Source organism: Dipodomys ordii, unplaced genomic scaffold (genome assembly GCF_000151885.1).
Source record: "Dipodomys ordii isolate 6190 unplaced genomic scaffold, Dord_2.0 Scaffold30, whole genome shotgun sequence".
Classification (NCBI taxonomy): Eukaryota; Metazoa; Chordata; class Mammalia; order Rodentia; family Heteromyidae; genus Dipodomys; species Dipodomys ordii.
In genome coordinates, this window is record NW_012267246.1 from 11,598,994 (window position 1) to 11,623,966 (window position 24,973).

General features: G+C 43.7%; 1 protein-coding gene across 1 annotated transcript; it reads left to right on the forward strand.

Moving 5' to 3' along the window:
- Positions 1–13,129: 13,129 nt before the first annotated feature.
- On the forward strand, positions 13,130–24,654 carry Tmem212 (transmembrane protein 212). The gene is given in 5 exon segments (XM_013016156.1): positions 13,130–13,222; positions 13,224–13,289; positions 13,632–13,635; positions 23,189–23,247; positions 24,163–24,654. Coding segments are annotated over 5 exon segments (714 nt in total).
- Positions 24,655–24,973: the final 319 nt, after the last annotated feature.

Sequence of the window (24,973 nt, forward strand, 5' to 3'; positions counted from 1 at the left end):
AGTAGAAGCATGAGTGCTTAGCATACCCAAGGCTTTGAATTCAATTCCCAGAATCAAAATGAAAGCCAAAGAAAAACCTAGGAATTGAGGGGGGGAGGACTACAACAACCTATTTATTAGCATTGGTGGCTATTGCTACTGATAAATAGCCCAACTGGGGGAAATTCATGGACATTGTTTTGTTATACATATTACCTAGGAAGCGTTCTTGTTTAGCATTATTGCATGACATGCTTATAGCACATGCAAGTTGGGGAACTTAAACATTTTGCTGGCCATGTGCCAAATTTATCTAAATTTATCTTCAGTTTCAAAAGCCAAGGAATGATGTCAAGCACTCACATATAATTGCTGGAGTTTGTTGCTGTTTGTGTTTGAACTCAGGACCACCACTCTTATTATGGTGCTCTACCAATTGAGCCTTACCTCCACTTCTGGCTTTTTGTTGATTAATTGGAGATAAGTCATGGAGTTTTCTGCCTCAACTAGCTTTGAACTATGTTCCTCAGATCTCTGTCTCCCGAGTAATAAAAAGTAAATGGAAATTTTGCTTTCTTCTCAACTCTTGAGTTTCTTCACACATGATCTGTCTGCCTCTCCCTTTGGTGTTATCACTCAAACCTAGAACAACTGCACTAATCTCAGTAATGACTCATCTGTCACTAGATGGGGTTAAAGTATTTCTGTCCTCTGTTACTGGGGAGAAAGTTCTAGAAGGTCATCCTTTCTCCCACTCAGTCTGTGTGGGAGTATTAAACCCCAAATAGAACAGTGCCCAATATTTTCCCCCATATTTTGTTTCTCTATAAACAGACTTTATCTGTGGCCTTGGTGACAGATGGTCAGTTCCAGGAAACACCCAGAAATCAATGTCATTCCCCTTGAATTGCACGTAATATAGAAAACAGAGTTTAAGTAAATATTTAAATTAGGACAATTAGAAAATTTTAACTTTAGAGTCGCCTTTTCTAGCGTGCATCGATCCCATCTTCCAGAGGCTGAGGTCTCAGCTGAGGAAAGCTGACACAACTAGACAGGTTGGATGAAGTAGTTCAACATGACCGGCCATGCACCTGCACTGGATGGTCACAGAAGGAAATACGGGATCCTGGCAGCAGGGAATTGAAATGGGGAGGTCCGAGTCTTGCTCCATCTCTAAGAAGAGCAGGTCTATAAATAGCAGTATAGCAACACCTAGTGCTAAACATAGATATAGCAGAACAGGAACTCAGCTCCACCTGCCTGGGAACCAATGGTTAGATGAGCCCCAGCCCCCCCCCCCCCCCCCCCGACCCCCAGTATCTCCCCCAAGGAATTGCTCAGTGAAATGACAGACTTAGCTTGGAGACTGCCTATAAGTCCCTACTACCTCTGGCTTTGTGATTCTCTGGTTGGGGTTTTCTATGTGTTTTTTATTGTGACTGTCCAACTTTTTTTTTTTCCCAGTGAACTTGTCCACTAGATAAAATGGCTGTCTTGGGTCCAGCTCTTATTATCTTTGACATCAATTAGCTTTGTGTAGATGGCATGAGGAAGAAATGGAAGGACTTTTGTCCTGGGATTCTATGATATGAAAGTTTATACTGAAGTCTTTTTCTCTTGACTCTCTAGGAGAAAATAAAAACAAAAGCAAAGGGAGGTATCTGAGTTGTTGACAAGAGAAGAGAAAGTGTGAACCTTTCAAGGCAAAAAGTGGTACCTTGGATCCTTTGAATTAAAAAGTGGTACCTTGTGATGGTGGCCAATGGCTCACACCAGCTACTCAGGAGGCTGAGAGCTGAGGATCATGGTTCAAAACCAGCCCAGGTAGGAAAGTCTGTGAAACTTTTTATCTCCAATTAACCACCAGAAAACCAGGAGTTGAGCCGTGGCTCTGAGTGGTAAAGAACTAGCTTTGGGGGGGGATGTGGGAGGGGAGTTCAGGGATAGGGCCCAGGCCCTGAGTTCAAGTCTCACAACTGGCACCAAGTAAAATAAAATAAAAGTGGTACCTTGGATCAGCCATCAAAGGTGATGTGCATCGCCCAGAGATTTACATTCTAGGTTGCACAAAGTTGATCATTTTCCTATTTCAGAAAAGATCACCATATTATCTGTATGGGAATACTATAGGAGTACAGCCCAGATCCCCCAAGTAAAAACTTTTAATGTCTTTGTTATTTCCTTTTTCTACAGAATGAGGTGGAAGGAGGGAACATTTATCCTCTGTGGAAAGCAGTCAGCTGATAAGGCTTTGGAATATTTAGAGATAATTAAAACCAGGATCCCAGGGAAAGATACACTTAGTTTGATTATCAAGTGTAATCTGAGTTGAAAGCTAGCATCTTGGGTGCACTACAAAGATGCCTGCCCCATTTCTTCCTCAGGCAGAAGGAAGTTCTTGCTGAACTACAACAGGGTTAGTCTGTGGCCTTGTGTTTTCCTCAATCTAACCCAGAGTCATGAGGAAGTGTGCCACATGCTGATACACCCAGGCCAACGCTGTCCTGGCCACCAGTCATCCCAGGGTACCTCTCCCATCTATGGGCATGGGATCTACATACATGTACAGTACAGTTTCACAGCTGTCTGAGCTAACCTGGAAGAGCTTCCTTGGGTTTCAATGTGGATTTTCAGGAAGAAGACAACTAGAGGGTTGTTTTGTTTTGTTTTGCCATACTGGAGTTTGCACTCAGGGACTGAAGCTTGTTAGGCTGGTGCTCTACTGTTAAGCCATGCCTGCAGTCCTGATTTTTTTGGGTCTGGTCATGGGGCCTGAACTCTGGGCCTGGTCGCTATCCCTCAGCTCTTCAACTCAAGGCTAACGCTCTACCGCTTGAGCCACAGTGCCACTTCCAGCTTTTTTCTTTTTGCTTATGTGGTGCTGAGGAATCGAACCCAGGGCCTCAGGCATGCAAGGCAAGCGCTCTACCACTGAGCCACCTTCCCAGCCCTGCAGTCCTGTTTTTTGCTGCTTATTTTTAGGATGAGGATATCCTTCTCTCTGGGACATGCCTTTGAACTGTGATCCACCAACTTTAGGCTTCCTATAGCTCTTGAAATCAGAGGTGTGTCCCCATATCCAGTTTTTCTCTGTGGAGATTGGGAGGTGTGGGGGGAGGGGGACTTGTCTGGGTTACCCAAGGTGGCTTGGAACTTTAGTCCTCCTAATCTGCTATGTAGCTTGGGATGACAGTCACGTACCACTGTATCCAGCTATGGGCTGAGAAGGTGTCTCATGAGCTTTTCTGTCTGGGTTAACCTTAAACCACAATTCTTCTGATCTGAGCCTCCCACATGGCTATAGAAAGGCTATGGTATCTCATGCTTCTCATGCTTCTTAGGACAGATCTAAGTGGGGAGCCTTTATAGCAAATGCTCTGTATACCATAGGGATGGTGGTAATGTCAGCTGAGGCCTCATTCATTTCTTCAGTCAATGATCAATACTTTCTAAGCATGGCTAGGCTCTATTCTCTTGCTTCTGGATTGCAGCAGTAAATAAAGTCCTGACCTCCATGGAGCTTTCATTGTATTGGGGACACATAATAAACATGAAATCCAAGAGCTGCGAATATGGGTCTTTTTAAATACTTATAATTAGTGTATGTGTGTGTGTATGCGCACGCACGCATGTGCACGCACACCACACACATGCAACAGTACTAGGGCTTTAACTCAGGACCTAGACATTGTCCTTTAGCACTCAGTGTTAGTGCACTGTCACTTGAGCCACAGCTCCACTTCTGGCTTTTGGCTGGTTAATTGGAGTCTCATCAACTTTTCTGACTGGGTGGCTTTGAACAGTGATCCTTAAATCTCAGATTCCAGGGTAGCTAGTATTATAGGCTTGAGCCACTGGGGCCCAGCTCAGAGCCATAAGGATAAAGTCAGGTGGTGAAAAGCTGTAAAGAACAGAAAAGGTAAGGGAATGGCAGAGCACTTGGCAAGGGGAGAGCCAAGGCCTCTGAGCAGGAACAAGGGCCTGTGCCTCACTGCTGGAACCAACTTTGGCTCATTTGCTTTTCTATCTGTGTCCAAATATCCAGAAAACTTGAGCTTCTGATATTTTTGACACTGCTTGGAAGACCCAGATAAAGCTCATGTAAGAACCAATCTATAGAGAGGTTGGGTCTCTCTAGTCTAAGCTTTTGCCTCTAGGCTGTGAGGCTCGCATGGGCTGCTACGTGAAGCCCTGGTTGAACTTCCTGCTCTCCATCTACCTACTCTATGAACTCCACATCTACAAAGGGTGCCTGCTCCACTCCAGCCCTTTATCCTTCCTCCAGAACAGGAAAAGAGTTGATTCCATTGCTATGCATCCACTCTGTGGCCATCTAGATATCTGCTGTGATTCCTAACTCGTTTTCTGGTTTTGGTTTTTGTATAGTACTGGGGCTTGAACTTGGAGCTTGGGTCCTGTTCCTTAAGTTTTTTTACTCAAGGCTGATGCTCTACCGCTTGAACCATACCTCCACTTCCAGCTTTTGGGTGGGTATTGAAGATAAGAATACCTTAGATTTTCCTTACCTTTCCTGGCTTCAAACTTCAGTCTTTAGATCTCAGCCTTCTAAGTTGCTAGGATTTACAGGTGTGAGTCACTGGCACCCAGCTTCTAACTCATTTTAATTGGTCTATGGTGCAGACTATAGGAGCTGGGCTGAGATCACCAATCTGTAACTCAAAGGTGCTGATTATTTAGTTGATAGCCACTGGCTCTCCAGGACTATCCCTTTGTGCTCTACATGGATCCAAGTGTGTTCTCCTAGGAATGCTAGGCAAAATGTCTCAAGCAGAAATTTGATTGGCCAAACCCCAGTGTGCAATGTTTATGATGTCTCAAGCAGAAATTTGACTGGCCAAACCTCAGTGTGCAATGTTTATGATGTGTCCCTGGCTTGTACCAGAGAGAAAGGGACAGTGGCAACATGATACAAGACTACATTCTAATAGATAAGAGCTCCAAATGGACAGGGAACTGGCCCTATTGGTACTTTTTTTTGACTCCTTGGAATATAGTCATGGTAACATGGGTAAAAAGAGGTCTTAGGAATTATCCAGGGCAGCTCATACCTGTAATCCAAGCTACTCAAAAGGGTGAGATCTGAGGATCCTGGTTCAAAGTTAGTCCAGGCAAGAAAGTCCATGAGACTCTTATCTCCAATTAACTACCAAAAAACTGAGCTCTGTGGCTCAAAGTGGTAGAGTGCCAGCCTTGAATGAAAAGGCTAAGGGATAGTGCCCAGGTTCTGAGTTCAAGCTTCAAAATTGGCACACAAAAATAATTAAGTAATGAAAAAAAGAAAATGTCCTCCAGGGCATTCTCCACATTTTACCAGGATACCAAGAGTCTGAGAGCACTCCATTTACTCATGGCCATTTAACCCTTTCTGGCCACAGGCTCCTCCTCACCTTACTTAAGACTCTTGTATGCAACAAGGGCAGAAGCCCACCCTCAAAGCACAGAAAACTAGTTGCAGGGAGGGCCATATAGAATCTTTGATGTTTTTATCAGTGTCAGAAACAAATCTTTCATTTTACTTCTGTCCTTTGGTCTATTTACATTTTTAAAAAATAGCAAAATGTCTCTTTGTTCAGTTCTTTAAAAAAAAACAATAAAACTAGTACAATACTCAGAAGTTCTGATCATGTGTCCTTTGTTTATAGTTGGTGTTTCCTTTTCTACCACCTGCTTAATTCAAGGACAGCCTTCTAATGATTTGGCATGCCTCAAGGTAAATATTTCAGATTTCCATATGTTAAAACAGAAAATATACACTTGTCATGGCACTCGTGACTCTCACTCTCAGAAGGCTGAGATCTGAGGATTGTGATTTGAAGTTGTCCTGGGCAAGAAATGTCTGTGAGGCTCTTACTTCCAATTAATCATAAAACGCCAGAAATGGAGCTATGGGTCAAGTGATTAAATGCTAGTCTTGAGCAAAAGAGCTCAGAGACAACACTCAGGCCCAGAAATCAAGCCCCAATACCAGCACACACGCACACACACACACACACACACAGTACACTATGTATTGATCTAGTAGGGGAAAATTAAAAACAATCTATGCTGGACACTGGTGGCAATCCTAGCAATTCAGGAGGCTGAGATCTGAGGATATAGTTTGAAGCCAAATTGCAGACAAATTGTATGGGTAGACAAATTGTATCCCTAATTAACCAGCAAAAAGCCAAAAAGGAAGATGTTGCTCAAGTGGTAGAGTATTGGCTTTGAGTGAAAAAGCGAAGTAAGAATAAAGTTCAAGTCCCAGTATTGGCACAGCAAATAAATAAATAAATAACCCCTCTGTACATCACCTTTATAATACCGATTTTTAAAAAAAGTATTAATAAATACACACATACTACATTCTATAGAGTCATACCTTCCTAGGTTCTCAGACTTGGAATTCACACTGGTTTTTATTATCCCATAACCTCGATTTTGAAATAGAAACAGTAATGACACCTGTTGAGGGTTTCCCAGCCCCCTATTCCTCCTTTTCTTGTGCCTTCTAAGGGGGTATAAATGAATCACAAACAATAGGACATAAAATTCTGAAAAGAAACTAAATGAACTTATCTTCTCTGTTTAAAAGGAGCCCAGGGTTTCTTTCAAGAAAGCAATTTTTAAAAAGTGAACAAGCAAAATCCGAGAACATTTCTGGATACATTGAGCTTCTCTTTTCTCATTCTGAGTCTCCCCCCCCCCCCACTTTCCCCTATTTCTTTTCCTTTTGTCCTCCTCACAAAACCTCTTTTGTGAGATGTACAGGAACAGCCCGCAGCTTCCATGGGTTCTGTGTCCCCAGATCAACTCTGTCCAGACCCAGGCTTCTGATGATGAGTGACGCAGGACTTGGCTTTTGGCTCCAGAAATGTTTTTTTCTCTCAAGTGGGTCTGACTCCTCTTGCGCCCCCCTCCTTTCGTCTTCATCTTACCTCCTCCCCTCCCCTTCCCCCTCTCTCTTCCAGATTGTTTGCTTAGTCTCTTCCCCACTTCCTTGGTGGTCAAAGTGCCAATCAATCACAGCTGGCTGTCAGGATCTCAGCTCTTTCTTTGGCCCCACTATCTCCATGATAAAACAAGATAGGAGTGGTCTTTTCTAGCCTGTGGGCGGCAGCGGTTGGCACTCAGCAGTCAGCCAATGAGAAGAGCCCGTCCTGTCAGCTGCAAGGGCAGTCAGCCAATGAGAAGAGCCCATCCTTTCAGACTAACCCACAGCTCTCTGCTCAAGTTTGCAAATGCCACAGGATTAAGTTGTTTTGCAGAGAGGGGAGGTGGTGGAGAGGGGATTAGAGAGGGGGAGAGGGAGGGGGGAAGAGGAAGGGAGAAGGGAGGGAGAAGAGAAAGGGAATTCTGATAAATTCCAGATGATTTGAAAACACATTTGAGGGTCAGATATACACAGCCAGATAGTATCGTAAGTGTAAATTGATGCACTATTTAGGTCCAAACATCCTGCAGGCTTTAAATTTGAAGATTCCCAATTAGAGATGATAATTAAAAGGGAAAAAAAGTGAATTTTGCTGTCTGTAAGCCCGAAGCCATTATTAGAAGAGAGGGTTGGCTCAAAGTTGAAACTGAACAGCTAGTAATGATGGATATGTATTGGAAAGGGTTTAAATGCAGACAGAAAAAGAAAGAAAGAAAGAAAGAAAGAAAGAAAGAAAATACTGGAAAGATAAAAGTATGTAAAAACTGGTGGAACCCCTTCATAATGTAACCAAGGACCAGATCCATCTTTTCTGCTTAGAAAGTCGGGGGGTGGGGGGAGGATTTGGAGAGGTGAGGAGGGAAGGGATAGTAGGGGAAAAGCAAAGGAAGGGGCAACAATACTTGATAGGAAATGTACTCATTACCTTACTCATGTAACTGTAACCCCTCTGTATAATATCTTTACAATAAAAATATATATTTTAAAAAAAGAATCCCACAAAAAAAGAAAGAAAGTCAAAGCCATCTGGTCCATATTCACCAGGATCACCAGAGGTTCCAGCTTGGCCACGTGCTTATTTACCTTTGTCCTTTCCTTTAATGCAGCTAATTAATGTAAAATATATATAATCTAAATTATGTGTTAAAAATATGTATTTATAAATTATATAAATAATTATTATATGATATATAATATTATATAATATATAAATATATAATAATATAAATAATTATTTATTTTTAAATATATTTATATTAACATATTGTCATATATAAGATACAAGTAAATATGTAAATATATTTCACATATATAAGATATTTAAGATATATGTATACACACATATAGGTATACTTTTTTTCAATGCTGGGATTATTAAGGCTTCACACTTGCAAGACAACTACTAAAGTACTCAACTCCTACTTGACACCTCCAGCCCCTCACCTCTCCACTTGAACTTGAGATCTTCAGCCCTCCAGAAAACAATAAAGAGCACTACTACCATTGAGTTGAACCAATAGGGCATTCTCTTATATAAATATGATGCCATACTCCCAATATATTTAACATGGACACACTAAATATTATCTACTATCAATTTCCCAGTTGTCCCAGTAATCTTCCTGTTATCTTTTATAACAAGGATGTGCTTTGCGAAGTTTTCTTGCCCATCTGAATTTACCTAAGGACTTACTTTTGATCAGATTCAGGCTAAACATTTTTGCCAATGCTACCCAAGCAGGTGTGTGCGTGGACTGTGTTCCAGCTGGAGGAAGTGATGTCAGAGAGCTCTGGTATTTCTCTTGTACAGTTGGGTGGCTTGCTCATGGTGGACACTGACATGGTGCTGCATGCCCATCCTCCCCCTGTCATCCACTGGCCTTTATAGCTCCTGCCCCAACCAAATACTGTGCTGGTGTCAGTGGAGTGTTTCTTTCTCCCTTCCTCTCTCCCTCCCTCCTTCCTTCATTTTTTATATATAATGGTAATCTTCAAACCAAGTCTTTCTGATACCATAGCTAATGCTCTTTCTGCTCCATGAGCCACCTTTTTAATGTATAAACTATATAAATACCATGTGTAAACTACATATATATATGTATATATATTCTATATATTAGTGATACTAGTTGTCTGAAGCTATTAGAAAAACACAACTTTTTCATTTCCTCTTTCTTGGAGAGTTCCATTTATTTCCTTGCTTTCTTATATCATTTCCTTTTTCTTTTTTGATAAAAATGAATCCTTCTAGGGGCTAGTAAGGTGGCTCAGTGGAAGAGTGCTTGCCTTGTAGGCATGAGGCCCTGGGTTCAATTCCTCAGCACCACATAAACAGAAAAAGCCAGAAGTGGTGCTGTGGGTCAAGTGGCAGAGTGCTAGCCTTGAGCTGAAGAGCTGAGCGACAGCGCCCAGGCCCAGAGTTCAGGCCCCACAACCGACCAAAAAAAAAAATCCTTCTAGTATGATGCCAGTGACTCATATCTGTAATCAGAATTACTCAGGAGGCTAAGATCCAGAAGGTCTTGGCTCAAGTCAGCCTGGGCAGAAAAGTCTACCTGACATCATCTCTAAAATAGCCAGGAAGAAGCCAGACTGGAGGTGTAGCTCAAATGGTAGAGCAATTACCTAATAAAGGCAAGGCCCTGAGGTCAAACCCCAAAACTGCCAAAAGAAAAGAAAGGATTGTAATCCCAGCTACTCAGGAGGCTGAGATCTGAGGATCACAGTTGGAACCCAGCCTGGGCAGAAAAGTCCATGAGACTCTGATCTCCCATTAATCACCAGAAATCCACAAGGGGTGTTGAGGCTCCAAGTGGTACAGTGCTAGCCTTGAGTACAAAAGCTCAGCTCCAGTGCCAGGTCCTGAGTTCAAGCCCCACGGCTGATGTGAGGGGAGGGGAGGAGAGGGAGGGGAGGAAGGAAGGAGGTCAAGCCCCGTGACTGGCGAGGGAAGGTGGGAAGGAAGGAAGGAAAGAGAAAAAGAAAATTTTTCTACCTTTTCTACCTTTTTCTTTATTATAGTAATGAAGTAAGGAGGTCAGGTCTGGCGGGCGCCATATTGGCCACATGGTGGATGGTAGAGTCTAGCATCTTGTTTTCATGCTGAGGGAGGAAAAGGCCATCTGCCTCCCAGGTGATGGGCATGCCTGGAGCCCTGTAGTCAGGGGTGGGCACTTGGCTGATAGATTACTGAATCTGTCAGTCCAGTGGCTGGAACTGGGAATTTCCTGTGGGTCTGCCCTGCTGATCTGGGCTCTATTTAGGCCCGGACCAGCCCAGTCACCATTACATCATGTCACATGTGTCTCCGTGGTCATGTTCTGTGTCCTGTCTCCTGACTCCTCTCCAGTCATCATGGCGTCCCAATTCAGCCCTCCATCGGAGCTGAACTGGCTTGTTGGTATTGTTTTTGTTCTTTTTCCTCTCTAGCATGTTTCCTAGCTGCGTTATCTGTAGTTGGGGGCTGCAGGCCTTTGTAACAACTGGCAGCCTGCAGCCTACTAACTGTGTAATAAAGACTCCAATATTCCATATTTCAAAATGTGGCTTCTCGGGTGATTCACCTACAACAGTAAACGGCAACACCTCTTCTAATACTAATAAGTTCAGATTTCTAGCTCACACCTGGTTAGCCTTGTGAGGGTTACAAAGCCCTGGGAAAGTTCCCCCAAATTAAAACAAAGCCAGAAACAAAATTCTTTGTTTGCCATCTTTGTACTGTTTAACACAAGTATTTCAACAGCTTCTATTTTCCAAACATGCAACCAGGAGAGAGTAGTCTGACCCACAACCTATTGACATACCATGTGGCCTTAACCTTGAGATACAAAGCAAAGGAAAAAGTCAAAACAGCTGCGAGCAAATACCAACACAATTCCAGACCCTTTTCCCCTGGTATCAAAGGAGACTTACTGGCAATGTCCCTGGCTGTGGGACACACATGCTCACCTACCCTTCTGCAGCTTCTTGGGGCCCCACATGCACAGTTGGAAGATCAAACACATTTAGCAATGAATTCAAGTGCTGCTACCTATGCCATCTACCATCTACCATATTGGGGCTGTGTTGTGTATTCACAGTATATACAGAGTCTCTGCTCTTCCTTGTAGTTTAATGTTGCTAGTACAATCCAAGAGTACAGAGATGGAACAAAGCAGCGACATCAGAAAGCTGAAGCCACTTGCTTCCATTCTGTATATTGAAAAATACAACTGCTTTCAAATCTGGTTAACCTGAGGAATGTCTTGAGGACCAAAAGTCAGAATGAAAAGGCAGAATCTAAGAGAAGTTCTTTCTTCCCACTGCACATGGCAGAATCCTATGGGAATTTTTTGTTTGTTTGTTTGTTGTTGTTGTTTTACCAAATCAATCAACAAAATGGAATCTCATGTGGCCAAAAAAATGATGGGTAAAAGGCAGGGCAGTGTCTGTGTCTCTGTTCCACTACATAGGAACTCTGAAGACAAAGTATCCAAATGTCACATGGGGCACTTCCTAGACATCCTTGTTCAGTGCCAAATAGTCACACCGTTGACTCAGTGAATCCACTCAGCCAAGCACCTTTCAGGAGATGCACACTAATGTTCTTTCCTTCTCCAAATAGATCTAGAGAAGTCAGGTAACATTCCTTTCCTAAGAGAGAGCAGAGCCAGAAAGCAGGTCTTAGCTCTGTGTGACTCAAAATGCAGGTTCTAAACCTTCACTGTCAGCACATCAAATTATCTTACATCCTTTTTTCTTTAAAAGAAAAAGAGTATTCATAATGGAATAGAAAAATTAGACAACTCACAATTATGTTCTGCCTTCAGGATATTTTCTTGGAGCCAAGCTTGATGGTGCAAATCTGTTATCCCTAGCATGTGGGAGGCTAAGACAGGAGGACAGTGTGCTCCAAGACAGCCTGGTGTACATAGTGAGATCCTGTGACACACACACACTCACACACACACACACACACACACACACACACACACGATATTCAGGCTGGCCGATGGTAGCTCACACCTTTAATTCTAGCTATTTAGGAGGCTAAGAAAGGAGGATCATGGTTTAAAGCCAGCCTTGGCAGAAAGCAAACTATTATTTCTAACCAACTGGCAAAAAAACAAAAACAAAAAACCTGGAAGAAGAGGTATGGTTCAAGTGTCAGGGAACCAGCCTTCAGTGAAAAAGCCAAACAGGACCATGAAGCCTTGGATTCAAGTCCCAGCAATCTCAATCTCTCTCTCTCTCTCTCTTTCTCTCTCTCTCTCACACACACACACACACACACACTCACATACACACACACACACAAAGGAAGGAAGGATATAATTTGAAAGAGACAATGAACATCATATTAATCAAAGTCAACTCCACATCACTTTCTCAAATGCATGAAAAATTAAGAGATGAGCTTTTATAGCTACTTAAATGTGCAGAAGCCCAACATCCCAAATTAAAATGATGACTGGGAGATGAGTAGAGATCAGTGACTTATTCAGCCGACCAATTACTTCTCAACATATACTTTATTGTACACCTACACACATTCATCTTTGCACTCACTCACAAGCTGAATTAGCAATAACAAGTCAGCTTAGTAAAAACAATAGAGAAATTCATCATGGAACTTAGGCCTACCTGGAGATAACTCCTATCAAACACCTGTATCAAGAACTCCAAAGGAATTGCACTAGAATGAAAATTTGAAAGGAGTGGAGAGTCTTGTTTTGGCTCTAAGTCATTAAGATGTAATGAAAAGAGATTGAGTCCTTGTTTATACTTTGTTTTGTGGGAAATTGTGCTCGGAATGTGGATCTATTGTGCCCAAAGGATATTGGCTTAATTCTGTGCCCACCAGGCCGATGGAGCTGAGAAACAATTAGCTCAGTCAGCAAGCCTTTGAATCTGATTAAGCCAGGAAGTGGTCACTCCCCAGACAGGGCAGAACCAAGGGAGTCAAGGCAGCAACACCCAAACAAAGACTAATTTTCTCCTCTGTTCAAATTAAACCAGTATTCAAAATTCATCATGTCCAATTTATATCAAGGATCACGTCAACTACATTTCATCTCTGGTGAAATCAAGAGACTCTGGCTTCCAAGTAGATTAACAGCCCACCTGTGTCCTGGCTACTGTCTCTAAGAAATTGCTATTTATTGAGTCCTGTTACAGCCCCGTGTTTTGGAAACCAAACCTCTTTGAGATCAAGGAATCAGGTCACAGAAGAGAATGAAGGGCCTCTACCAGACTGTGGGCCACATTCTCCTTTCTCTGGGGAGTCTCAGCGTGTTCTCCGGGGTCCTTGCCTTTTTCCCTGTGTTTTCTTTCCTCCAAGCTTTGGTTCACTGGATGGAGTGTGTGGATTGTTTGTCCCATCTGGAATGGAGCAGTAGTAGGATATATTTTATTAAATATATTGAGAGAAAATAATTATTAGCAAAATAATATAGTTAAGGAAGTGGGGGATGTGGAGGTGGAGGGAAGGACATAAAATAATACCCTTTACATTTTTTCCCCCAAAATACAAAAATGTCTAAATTCTCCAGAAAACTAGAATTCAGATTTTATATAATTCAGATTTTATATAATGCATTTTATTTTATTGATTAGGTTCATGCTACTTGGAGTTGAACTCAGGGCCTTGGGTCTGCTAGTCAAGTGCTCTACCACTGAACCACAACCCTAGCCCAGAGTTCGAATTTGAAAGCACAGGTTTCTATAAGTTGCATAGTTAAGTATAGACTATCAGTATTATTTTATTACATACATGTAGCTAGAGTCCTAGGCCCTACTCTGGGTATTCCAACATGTCATTCACCCTGAAGCCTCAAAGAAAGCCATAGGAAATAATGAGATAATAAAGTCAGGTAAGGATCTTAATCAACACCTCAAAGTTGGGAAGATGGAGGAGATTAAGCTTCTCAATTCACCTTTGGGTGCTGACAAGAACTTTTGGGAAGCCGGGTGCCGGTGGCTCATGCCTGTAATCCTAGCTACTCAGGAGGCTGAGATCTGATGATCGTGGTTCAAAGCCAGCCTGGGCAGGAAAGTCCGTGAAACTCTTATCTCCAATAAACCACCAGAAAACCGGAAGTGGTGCTGTAGCTCAAGTGGTAGAGCGCTCGCCTTGAGCTGAAGAGCTGAGGGACAGCCCTCAGGCCCAGAGTTCAAGCCCCACAACCGACAAGAAGAAGAAGAACAACAACAACTACTACTACTACTACTACTACTACTACTACTATTTGGGTTAAATAGAAGAATTGGGAAGGGGTCAAAAAACAGTCCAGTATAGAGGTTTGAACTCAAGTCCACAAACTTCCTTGGCTTTCTCTCTCTTTCCCTTCCTCCTCCCTCTCTCCCTTCCTTCTTTCTTCCTTCATTCCTTCCCTCCTTTCTTCTCTTCTCTTCTTTTCTCTTCCCTTTTCCCTCTCTTTCTCTTTCTCTTTTTTCTCTCTCTCTTTCTTGTGTGAATCCTGGGGCTTGAACTCAGGGCCACAGCACCACTGCTGGCTTTTTCTGAGTAGTTTATTGGAGATACGAGTGTCATGGATTTTTCTGCCCACATTGGCTTCAAATTGCAGCCCTCAGATCTCAGCCTACTGAGTAGCTAGGATTACAGGTGTGAGCCACCAGCACCCAGCTTGCTTGGCTTTCTTGCTTATAGCTGGTGCTCTACCACTTAAACCACATCTCTAGCCAAACAGTTTTCTGACTAATTGGAGCTGGATCTGAAATGCAGGCCCATGTACAGGTTTCTAGATAAATACCTTTATATTCATTGACACTGGTAGTTCACATCTGTAATCCTAGCTCTCAGGAGGCTGAGATCTGAGAATTGCAGTTCAAAGCCAGCCCAGGCAGGAAAATCTGTGAGACTCTTATCTCTAATTAACCACCAAAAAGCTGAAAGTGGAGTGGTGGCTTGAGTGATAGAGTGTAAGCATTGAGCAAGAAAGCTCAGGGACAGCACCCAGGCCCTGAGTTCAATACAGGCATGCATTCTCTCTCTCTCCCTCTCCCTCCACATTTCTCTCTCTCCCCCCTCTCTCTTTCTCACACACACACACACACAAACCCACACACACAAACATGATCTACTTTCAGTTGCAACCCCTTCCTCCTGATGCCATTTTCTGCCATTTTCACTTCCTCATACCCTGCTCTCCTTCCCCTCAAAAACCTATCAACCTCAGCTAAGGACAAACTCCTACTGACCCTGGAACCTGGCTTGCAAACCATGCCTTGGGGAGGAGCAAGTACAGTGATTTCCGTCTGGGGACCCAAGCCTGGAGAATGCAGAGACTTGGCCAGTGGCGGTGGGCAGAGTCCCGCTGAAAGACAGGGATCTGGGAGAAAGCTCAGGGCCTTACTTAGCCTGCATGACCTCATCTCCTTCTGCATTCACCTATTTATCACTGTGGATTATATGAAGATGGGATTTTCTGTTCTATTTGCTTTATTGCTATATCTCCCATAAGCTGGAACTAAGAGAGTCACACTCTAAGCTTGAACAAAAGTCTTTCATGTTATTGGGTGAGTGGATTCTCCATCCTCCAGCAGAGCAGTGCAGAATGTCTTCCCCGGGTGAGCTCTGATTAGATTGCAAAGACCAAAGGTCAAGCTGGTATTTATACTGAAGCAGGAAAAAAATCCTCACCAGAAGGAAATCAATAAGAATGCTTGCTCTTGCAATAATGTCTAAATGTGGAACAGCAGCGTTATTTCCCTACCTAGCCACAGTCTTGTCAAGGTCAAAGTCAAAAGGCCTCTCTCTCTGCCCTGAGTCAGTGCTGGTGGTCCCTGCCTGAACTCCTTGCTACTCAGGAAGCTGAGATTTGAGGACTGTGGTTTGAAGCCAGCCTGGGGTAGAAAAGTCCAAGACCCATTTACCAAGCAAAGAACTGGAAGTGGGGATGTGGCTCAAGTGAATGAAAAAGCTAAAAATAGCTAAGCAAGAATGTGAGGCCCTTAGTTCAAGCCCCAGGACTGGCACCAAAACAAACAAACTTCTGCCTTCTTCCACGGCCTCCCTGACCTGTCACATACTTGTCTTCAAAGGATGTTTCCTCCTGTCAAAAGCTCATCTGTACACTTCAATGATGTTGATGCTGTCTTCTGCAAAGGACACCATACTACGTTTAAGACATGAAATGGATACATTTTTGCAGGTGGTAAAGGCCCTGTATTCGTTCAAGGCAGCTCATCCCAGGCTACCTCAGCAGTTCACCAATATGAGTCCTCAAACTCTCCTATCTCCATTCTGACAGCCACATGACTCCCACATTTTCTAGGATTTCTGAGGGAGGTTATTTAAAGGCATCAGCTGCTTGAAGAATGCAGCAAGGAGCTCCTAATACTCCTAACACTGTAAGGGTGGAGCTCTTTTGATCCCAGGGTTGGGCTTACAAACCAGGCCCTGAGGACTGGCGGGGGGAGGGGGAACAGAGGGCCTTCCACCCCTTTGGCCAGGCCAGAGACCCAGCCAACGGCAGCAGCATTGCAGCCAGAGTCCTGCTGAGAGGCAGGGATCTGGGAGAAAGTTCAGGGTCCACTTAGCCCTGCAGGGCCTGGTCCCCTCAACTGTTACAGAAGGCACTTGGTTCTGGAAAGGCTTCAAGTCTTTATTCCAACCGTCACATGACTACAGTTACCAGATGATGGTAAATACAAAACACCACAAAACTCAAAGTGAGTCAGGTAATAGATGAAGCAGTAGAAACAGATTTTTATTATTTAGTACTATTGCAGTAGGGAGAGAGAGAGAGAGCGAGAGAGAGAGAGAGAGAGAGAGAGAGAGAGAGAGAGAGAGAGAGACCTTAGGCTAGCCCTGGGTTTGATTCCAAATACAAAATCCCAAGTGGGAATTAATAGCCCTGGCCCTGGTCAGTGCATGGAAAATTACTAAGGAGAGGATATTGGGAATAAATGATTCTGGATAAACTGGCCAATTAGGATTTTTTTTAAAAAATTTCAACTAATGAAGCTCAGCTTGCTTGTTTGGCTGACATGTTTTCACTTGAGCCATATGCCTCCAACCTGGCTTTTTGCTGGTTCATTAGAGATAGAATCTCACAGACTTTTCTGCTGAGACTGGCCTTGGATCTCATCCTCTAGATCTCAGCCTCCTGGGTAGTTAGGATTAGATGAATGAGCCACTAGGGCCTGATTCCAACCTATCAGGACTTTTGCTGAAGACAGTTCAGGCAAATCACATGGGAACTGACTGGGAGTTGGTGGAGGAGAAACACAAACAGGTATTAAGTGTGAGCAGACACCACAGGCACTGACTGCAGGGACAATTCTTTCCGAGAACTTCATAAGGTTCTTGCCAGACTGGCACATAGAATGGACCAAGGAGAAGAGTGAGGAACCTGACTAAAATTGGGTCAAGCAAAGAATCCCAGGCCCTGATCTGGTTTTTTCCTTAGATAGACTGTTTCTTCTTCTTTTTTAATTAAGTATTTTTATTGTTATTATAAAGGTGATGTACAGTGGGATTACAGTTACATAAGTCAGTTACAAGTAATGAGTACATTCCTTTTTGGGCAATGTCACCCCTTCTTGTGCTCTATTTTGGTATTTCCCTCCTATCCCCACCCACAAGTTGTATAGTTCACTTTCAACATCGTGTCCAGTGAGTACTACTGCTACATTCGTTCATCCTTTGTCCCTTCATTTCTATGCCCCCCCTTAGCTCCCCATGGCAGATAAACAAAGACACAAAGAAAATTAAGGACTAGGAAGGTGGCTCAGTGGTAAAGTGCTTGCCTTGCATGCATGAGGTCCTGGGTTCAATTCCTCAGTACCACATAAGCAGAAAAAGCTAGAAGTGGTGCTGTGGCTCAAGCGGTAGAACACTAGCCTAAAGCTGAAGAGCTGAGGGACACTGCCCAGGCCCAGAGTTCAGGCCCCACAATTGACAAAAAAACAAAAACAAAAACAAAAAAATTCTTGATTCTATTTCTTAGAGTTAATTTCTATAAATATTATTTTATATGATCAGATACACTTAGGCATTGCCTTTGTGTTCCTCCCCTAAGACTGTCCCCCTTTGGTCTCACTGTGTGTGAATGCCTGGAGTCTTGATAATTTATCATGTCCCCATGTATTTTAGATCTAGCTTCCAATATGAGAGAAAACATGTACCATTTATATCTCTGAGCTTGGCTTACCTCAGTTAACATGATTTGATTTGTTCTAGGTCCATCCATTTTCCTGCAAATGGCATAATATTATTCTTTCCAATGGCTGTGCAAAATTCCATTGTGTATGTATACCACATTTTTTTGGATCCACTCATCTATTGTAGGGCATCTGGGCTGTTTCCATAACTTTAACCTATTTCTTTCCATGCACCTAGTTTGCCTAAAAACAAATGAATCATCTTATTGCCAAAGTCATTTCTTCCCTTTCATTGTCTTGGGGGCGGGGAAGGGGGAGGGTCTTGCTGCATGTGGGTTCTAGCTCAGTAGGTCTGGGTGGAACCTGTGTTTGCCCACAGCTAAGGAGTTCTGAGTGGAAATCATGCTGCTGACCCTTAGACTGGGCTGTAGGTAGCAATGCCCTAACACACCCAGCTCAGCCCAAGGAGCTGCACTGTGGCTTTGGATTTTCCCAGGAGGCACGTGGCTGAGTCTCTTCCTCTTCCTGCTCATAATTTCCTTCCCCACACTTCCCTCCCTGGCTCAGACCCCCCATGGACCTTGCTTCTACAGTCAGATGTAGTTCAGTATAAGACCAGTCTATCAGCCAGCATTTATAATAAATAGAACAGGGCGGGTGAACATTCATGATCATACATAAGAAAGCATTCTTTTTGCTAGACATCATGGATGTATTAACTGGGCCACATTGCATAATGTATTCCTTGCCATAAGTAGAGTTAAAAGAAGATGTGTGAGACAGGTGCTGGTGGCTCACGCCTGTGAGGAGGCTTAGGAGGCTGAGATATGAGGATCACTGTCCAAAGCCAGCCAGGGCCGGATTCTTATCTCCAATTCACTACCAGAAGAGCTGAAAGTGGAGCTGTGGCTCAAGTGGTTGAGCACTAGCCTTCAGCACAAAACCTTAGGGATAATGGCCAGGCCCTGAGTTCAAGCCCCAGAACTGAAAAGAAAGAAAAGAAGAAAAGAAGGCTGAGGAGGAACAGGAGAAGGAGGAAGGAGGAAGAAGACATACTGACCTCATCTTTCTAAACCTGTTTTAGTAGTCAGGCTAGTGCTTTCTTCCATAGCTCTTGGTGTTTAATAACCTCTCAACAAAATCCACACATGCCAGCATACTTTTGAGGTCTTCTTTCCCCTGATGTCACATAGATTTTTTTTTTCCTGCTGAAAGTCTTAGCTTCTTCCTGCCTATTCACCAAGGAGGATACCTCAGGACCTTTGCATATTCTGCTCCCATAGCCTGGACTGCCCTTGATTTGTCACTGACTACCTAAGTAATTCCCATCCTCCAAACTTGCTTCAGAATTTATTTCCCTGGGTGCTTTCTTCATTATTTTTTTCCTGGAAGTAGGATCTTGCCATCCAAGCTCATGTCATGTGAAGAACACTCATTGCCTAATTGTGTGGATATTCGTGTGTGTGTGTGTGTGTGTGTGTGTGTGTGTGTTCCAGTACGTGGGCTTGGACTCAGAATCTGGGCTCTGTCTCTTAGCTTTTTTGCTCAAGGCTGATACTCTACTACGTGAGCCATAGCTTCACATCCCACTTTTTTTTTTATGGTTAATTAGAGGTAAGAATTACATCGTCTTTCCTGCCCCGATTGGCTTTGAACTGTGATCCTCAGATCTCAGCCTCCTGAGTAGCTAGGATTAGAGACGTGAGCCTCTGGCTCCTGGCTTATGTGAAAATTCTTTTATGTGCATTATATTCAGAACTAGACTGTAATTTCTAATGAGAATTGGAGCCGTGTCTGGTGCATGATTAATCGTCCTCGTGGGTATCTTAGCCTGTATGTGCCTCATTTGAAAAGTGGAGAGTCCTTCTGAGGGCTAACTGCCAACTCAGGCTGAGCATTTAATCCAGTGCTGGGCAGATGTGAGGTGCTCATTCAGGGGAGCCGTGAGATTTGTTTGCTTGTTAGTCTTGGGGCCCCAGTAGATGCTTGCAAATGAAAAAAAATTTCCATATTAACATGATGCTTTTAAAAGTTTCTCTTTCTCTTGAAGTTGTTACTGCTCCCTGCATCCTTCAAGCGTGCCTGCGTCCTTCTGCAATTTAAATACTTCTAAGAGGCTCAACTCACCACGCGATCAAAGTGTAAGCAGTAAAACCCAAGTCAGGCAGTGCGCATGCCCAGAGAGCAAGCCGCTTGCATGGAGACAGGCTGAGGGCGCAGGTGCTGGCCACGAACTGCTGGGTACCCAGTCCGTCTCCCCACCCACCCCCCATCCTCCACGGCCACACTGTTTGGAGTCCAACTTGTCACCTCTCCCACACACCCTCTCTCAAATTTTCCCCCCTTTTTATTTTCTTACTCTCAAACCTCTTCCTTTGTCATTGTCTTCCCTTTCTCTATCGAAAAACGGAATCTAGAAAAATGGAAGTGGGCATCAACAAGGTCCCTGAGTTAGAACGCCGGTACTGCAGAAAAAGAGAGAGAGAGAGAGAGAGAGAGCACATGCCAGGGGCAGGGAGCTCACACCTGTAATCCTAGCTACTCAGAAAACTGAGATCATAGGATCACGGTTCAAAGCCAGCCTGGGCAGGAAAGTCTGTGGGACTCTTATCTCCAAATAACCAGCAAAAAGCCAGAAGGGGAATGCAAGGCCCTGAGTTCAATTTCTAATGTCAGCGTGTGCAACCCAGACAGACAGACAGACAGACAGACACACACACACACACACACACACACACACACAGAGGCAAAACAGAGGGATAAGATAAGGGACTCTCTGTGACTCTTGGCGTTCACACCTTACATTTCCCTCCCCAGCGAGGCAGGGCACTAGCCAACATGGGCGGGTTCACCTAGGGCAGTGTGGATTTTGCAAATCACTGAGCTGCATTCATCCAAGGCCTCCTCCCTGAAAAATCTTTTCTCCAAGCATATGTAAACAAAGCAAAATTCAAGCTGGCAGCCACAGCCGAATTAACAAGCAACTGTGATTCTGCAGCCCTTTCCAACATGTGAAAGGAAAGAAATGGCCCATGCCAGCCTCAGGAAGGCAACCTGGCACCTCAGCATCTGCTGAGGCCTGCTGTCTTAGCCAAGCTCAGCGGCAGAGGGGCGGAGCCAGCCTCCTCATGCTCTCTGCCTAGTGACAGGACCATCTGTCAATCAAGGGCTGAGAGCCTGGACCAGCCCCTGGCTCACCAGAAAGCACCAGTGAATCGCTCTTATTAACCCGCCTGTTTGGTTGTACTATTTTTGCTGGCTCGACCTCCATAGGGTCCCCTGAAAACTTTCCTCTTGCAAACACAAGCCAGGAACTTTCTAGACTACATTTTTATCCATGGAAGTATTATGGGATGACTTTGCCAAGTCAGGATTTCCGGTTCAACAAGACACAAGTATATTTTGTGTGAGCGTGAATGTGTGTGTGTGTGTCCCCAAATTCTCTAAATGCAGCTTTCAAAATAAAATATGTCAATGCGATGAAAAGCTAAGTTGTCAAACAATGAACATGCTAAATGTAGAGCCACCAAAGTAAGCATACCCCCAAACTGTGCTGGTGGGACCAGTTTGGGTTTGTTGATACAAGTACAGACATTGGGTCTATGCTTCCTAGATAATGAGCCCTTGAGTTCCCCTGATCGTTTCCCTAGATGGTTTGCTTTTATTTAACACTTCTGTTAGGTTTAAGTGTGCTTACCTGGCTTGCTTTGCTGATATATAACACTTTGGTTCGGTTTAATTCTTCACACCTATGTGTGGTTTTGGCCTATATAAGCTTTGGGCTAGCTGCATTCTGGGCTGCTGGTCCTTGAGATAAGACCCACCAGCAGTCCTCTGGTTCTTCAATAAGACTCACAATGTGGCCTCAAGTGTTGGCTTCTCTGTTTCTCACCACCGAGTTCCGTTACAACACTGTGCATACACTCATGTGCATTTTTCTGTCAAAACCCAACACTGTGTTACTTTGAGAGCTGTCCACATTCAACATCTTCTTTTCAGTATTCCTCTTCCTAATTTACTCTCTCAACCTTAAAGACTTCACTAGAGAGCAGGGGAGAAAAAGAAAAGAAAAGGAAAACCAGTATCATGGATTGGGAATAGCAAATTCTAGTCTCCATGATTTTTAGTAGTCTACTTCAGCAGGCTTGGTGTCAAATCATCAATGAGCTCAGAGACTTCTGTTTCATTTCTTTATCTTTCTCTCTCCTTCCTTCCTTCTTTCTTCCCTCCCTCCCTTCCTCCTCCCTTCTTTTCCTTTCTTCTTCCCTTCCTCCCTTCTCTCTGTCTCCCTCTCTCTCTCTGTCTCCTCTATTGCTCAATTCTGGTGACATTCTGTGAATGCTTGTGAACTCTTGTGTGTGTGTGTTTGCACATGCGCGTGTGTGCGCACGCACGCTGATCCTAGAACTTGAACTCAGAGCTTGAGTGCTGTCCCTGAGCTTCTTTTTGCTCAAGGCTAGTACTCTTTCACTTGAGCCACAGCACCTCTTCCAGCTTTTTTGGGTATTTAATGGAGATGAGCGTCCCTCGGACTTTTCTTCCCTGGCTGGCTTCTAACCATGATCTTCAGATCTCAGCCTTCTGAGCAGCTAGGATAACAGACTTGAACTACCCACTGGGCTGAACTCTTTACCCTCTGCACCTTGGGCCTTGTCCTTCAATGGTAACTATAAAGAAAACCTTTTCCACAAAGCTAGACAGGGTTATAGGCACAGCAATAATCACCACTTGGGCATGCATTCTAATGATAACCTTTGTTATTTGCATCCTGCTTGCAGGTTGCAGCTCGGAATCTCAAAAAAAAAAGTCTCAGAAGACAAAGCCACTGGGAGGGATTGAGGGTCTGGTGAAAAGTCTATTCCAACAGCTCCTGGTGACAATTTTAAGGACCTGTGAGGAAGATGAAAACTAGACATCCCTAAATGTTTCACCTTGTAGTAGCAGGGTTTTTGATGGCTACACCAAAGGCAATCCAGAGACTCCAGCATTGAGCTGCAGTGAACCATAGCTCTGTGGCCATGACTGTCTTTCCTCTGATGAGGAGAGTGGAGCCACAAAGCCATCCAGTGACCTGCGGTTCCTTCCTCTTCACGACAAAGTTGTGCAACTGTGAGAGTGATGTGGCTTGGACTGTGAATATTATTTTTCCCATTTTCTTTCCCCAAGTGATCACAGCTGGTGGACTTTTACTGTTGGTCCACAAAGAATGGACCCAGAGGCACTTGATAAATATCTGGACACCAGGCAAGGATGGCAGGGGGCATCTGAAGGTCAAATCACTACTAATTTAGGATGGGACACAGACAATATGATTTCCAGTTATAAAGGAATTTGATCTAATTGAGGCCTTGCTATGATGGATTTCAGTAATAAACTGAATTTTAAAGGAATGAGTTTTATCTGATTCCTCCTCTAAACAATTTCTATATGTTTCCTTTGATTTGTATTGCCTCTGGGAAGGCAGAGCCAGTGTAAGTGCTCCTGGATTTCATTTTGAAAGAATGGATCTTTAGGCTCCTGTTCTCAATCATTTTAAAATTTATTTTACATTGTGTGTGTGTGTGTGTGTGTGTGTGTGTGTGTGTGTGTGTGGTGTTGGGGATTGATTCAGGACTTCACCTGCTCTTTTTTTTTTAAGGCACTTTAACATTAAGCTACACCATCAGCCCTTAATAATGTAATTTTATGTCTCAACTCAGACTCAGATCTCCTGTCTCTGTCTCTGTCTCTGTCTGTCTGTCTGTCTGTCTGTCTGTCCCTCTCCCCTTCACATCTTGATGTTTCAACATTCTAACGCCAGGTAATAAATAGAATGATCATGATGTACAAGCACAGCTTTATCTGATGACTTTGTTCTTGCTAAAGCTGTCCTTCTCAATCTACAATGCTAATCACTCAGAGACCTGGTTAAAATGTAGCTTCTGAGCCAGCACTGGTGGCTCATCCCTGTAATCCTAGCTGATCAGGAGGCTGAAATCTGATGATCATGGTTTGGAGCCAGCTCAGACAGACAAATCTGAGAAAGTCTTATCTGCAATTAGTCAGCCAAAAGCTGGGAGTGGAGATTCCCCCCTCCCCGCTTCATGTCACTATAGTCCTATCTGCATCAAAGTAACAGTTTCCTTCTGCTTCATTTGCATTGGGAAGCCAGCCTCACCTTTGTGATTCTGAGCATTACGGGATGCCCAGTTCATTTTGCCATAAGCTTGGAGTCCGCTCTGCTGGGCCCATACTGTTTCTCCTCACTGACAGGTATGGTGGGGGTCAACTACCTGGGCTATGCTGTTGCCTTCCCTTTTCCATATGCAAAATTCCCATTGGTCTGCGTGGCTCCATCCCACTATGAAGAGTACCACCTGACCCTTCAAGCCCTCGACTTGTGTCTAAGCCTGGTCCTGTTCTGCACCTCTCTGTCCATGGGCATCAAGCTTTCTGCAAGACTCATCCAGAAGGGACACATGAACATAAGTTTCAGAAAAGGGGAAGCTGCTGTTTGTTCAATCCAGAATGGTGAAATGGAAGATCTGTATAGGAAGGCTGAACCTCTCTCTTTTATTTGCTGCTGTATCCTCTCTGACAGTGTCATCCTGCTGTGGGCACCTGGCAGGTACTCCATAATGGTTTCTGAATGAATGGAGGGACAAAGCTGAGCAAAAGCCCAAGACCCTTAGTTCAGTACCAGCACAAATAAATAAATAAATAACAGAACTACTATGGCTGGGGATTGTAGTACCGTAGAATAATGTTTTCCTGCTGTGTGTGAAGCCCTAGATTTCATAATCCCTTGTGCTAAAAGGAAAAAGAAAAACAACTATCAGCTGTCATATGCTTGTGTCTGGGCAAATATCTTAAGGGTTTGGGGGGAAAAAGCATATTTTGAAGGGCATCTACCTTCCCAGGTTCATTATATTATTTACAACAGCCAAGATGTGGAAACGAACGGGCTATCAA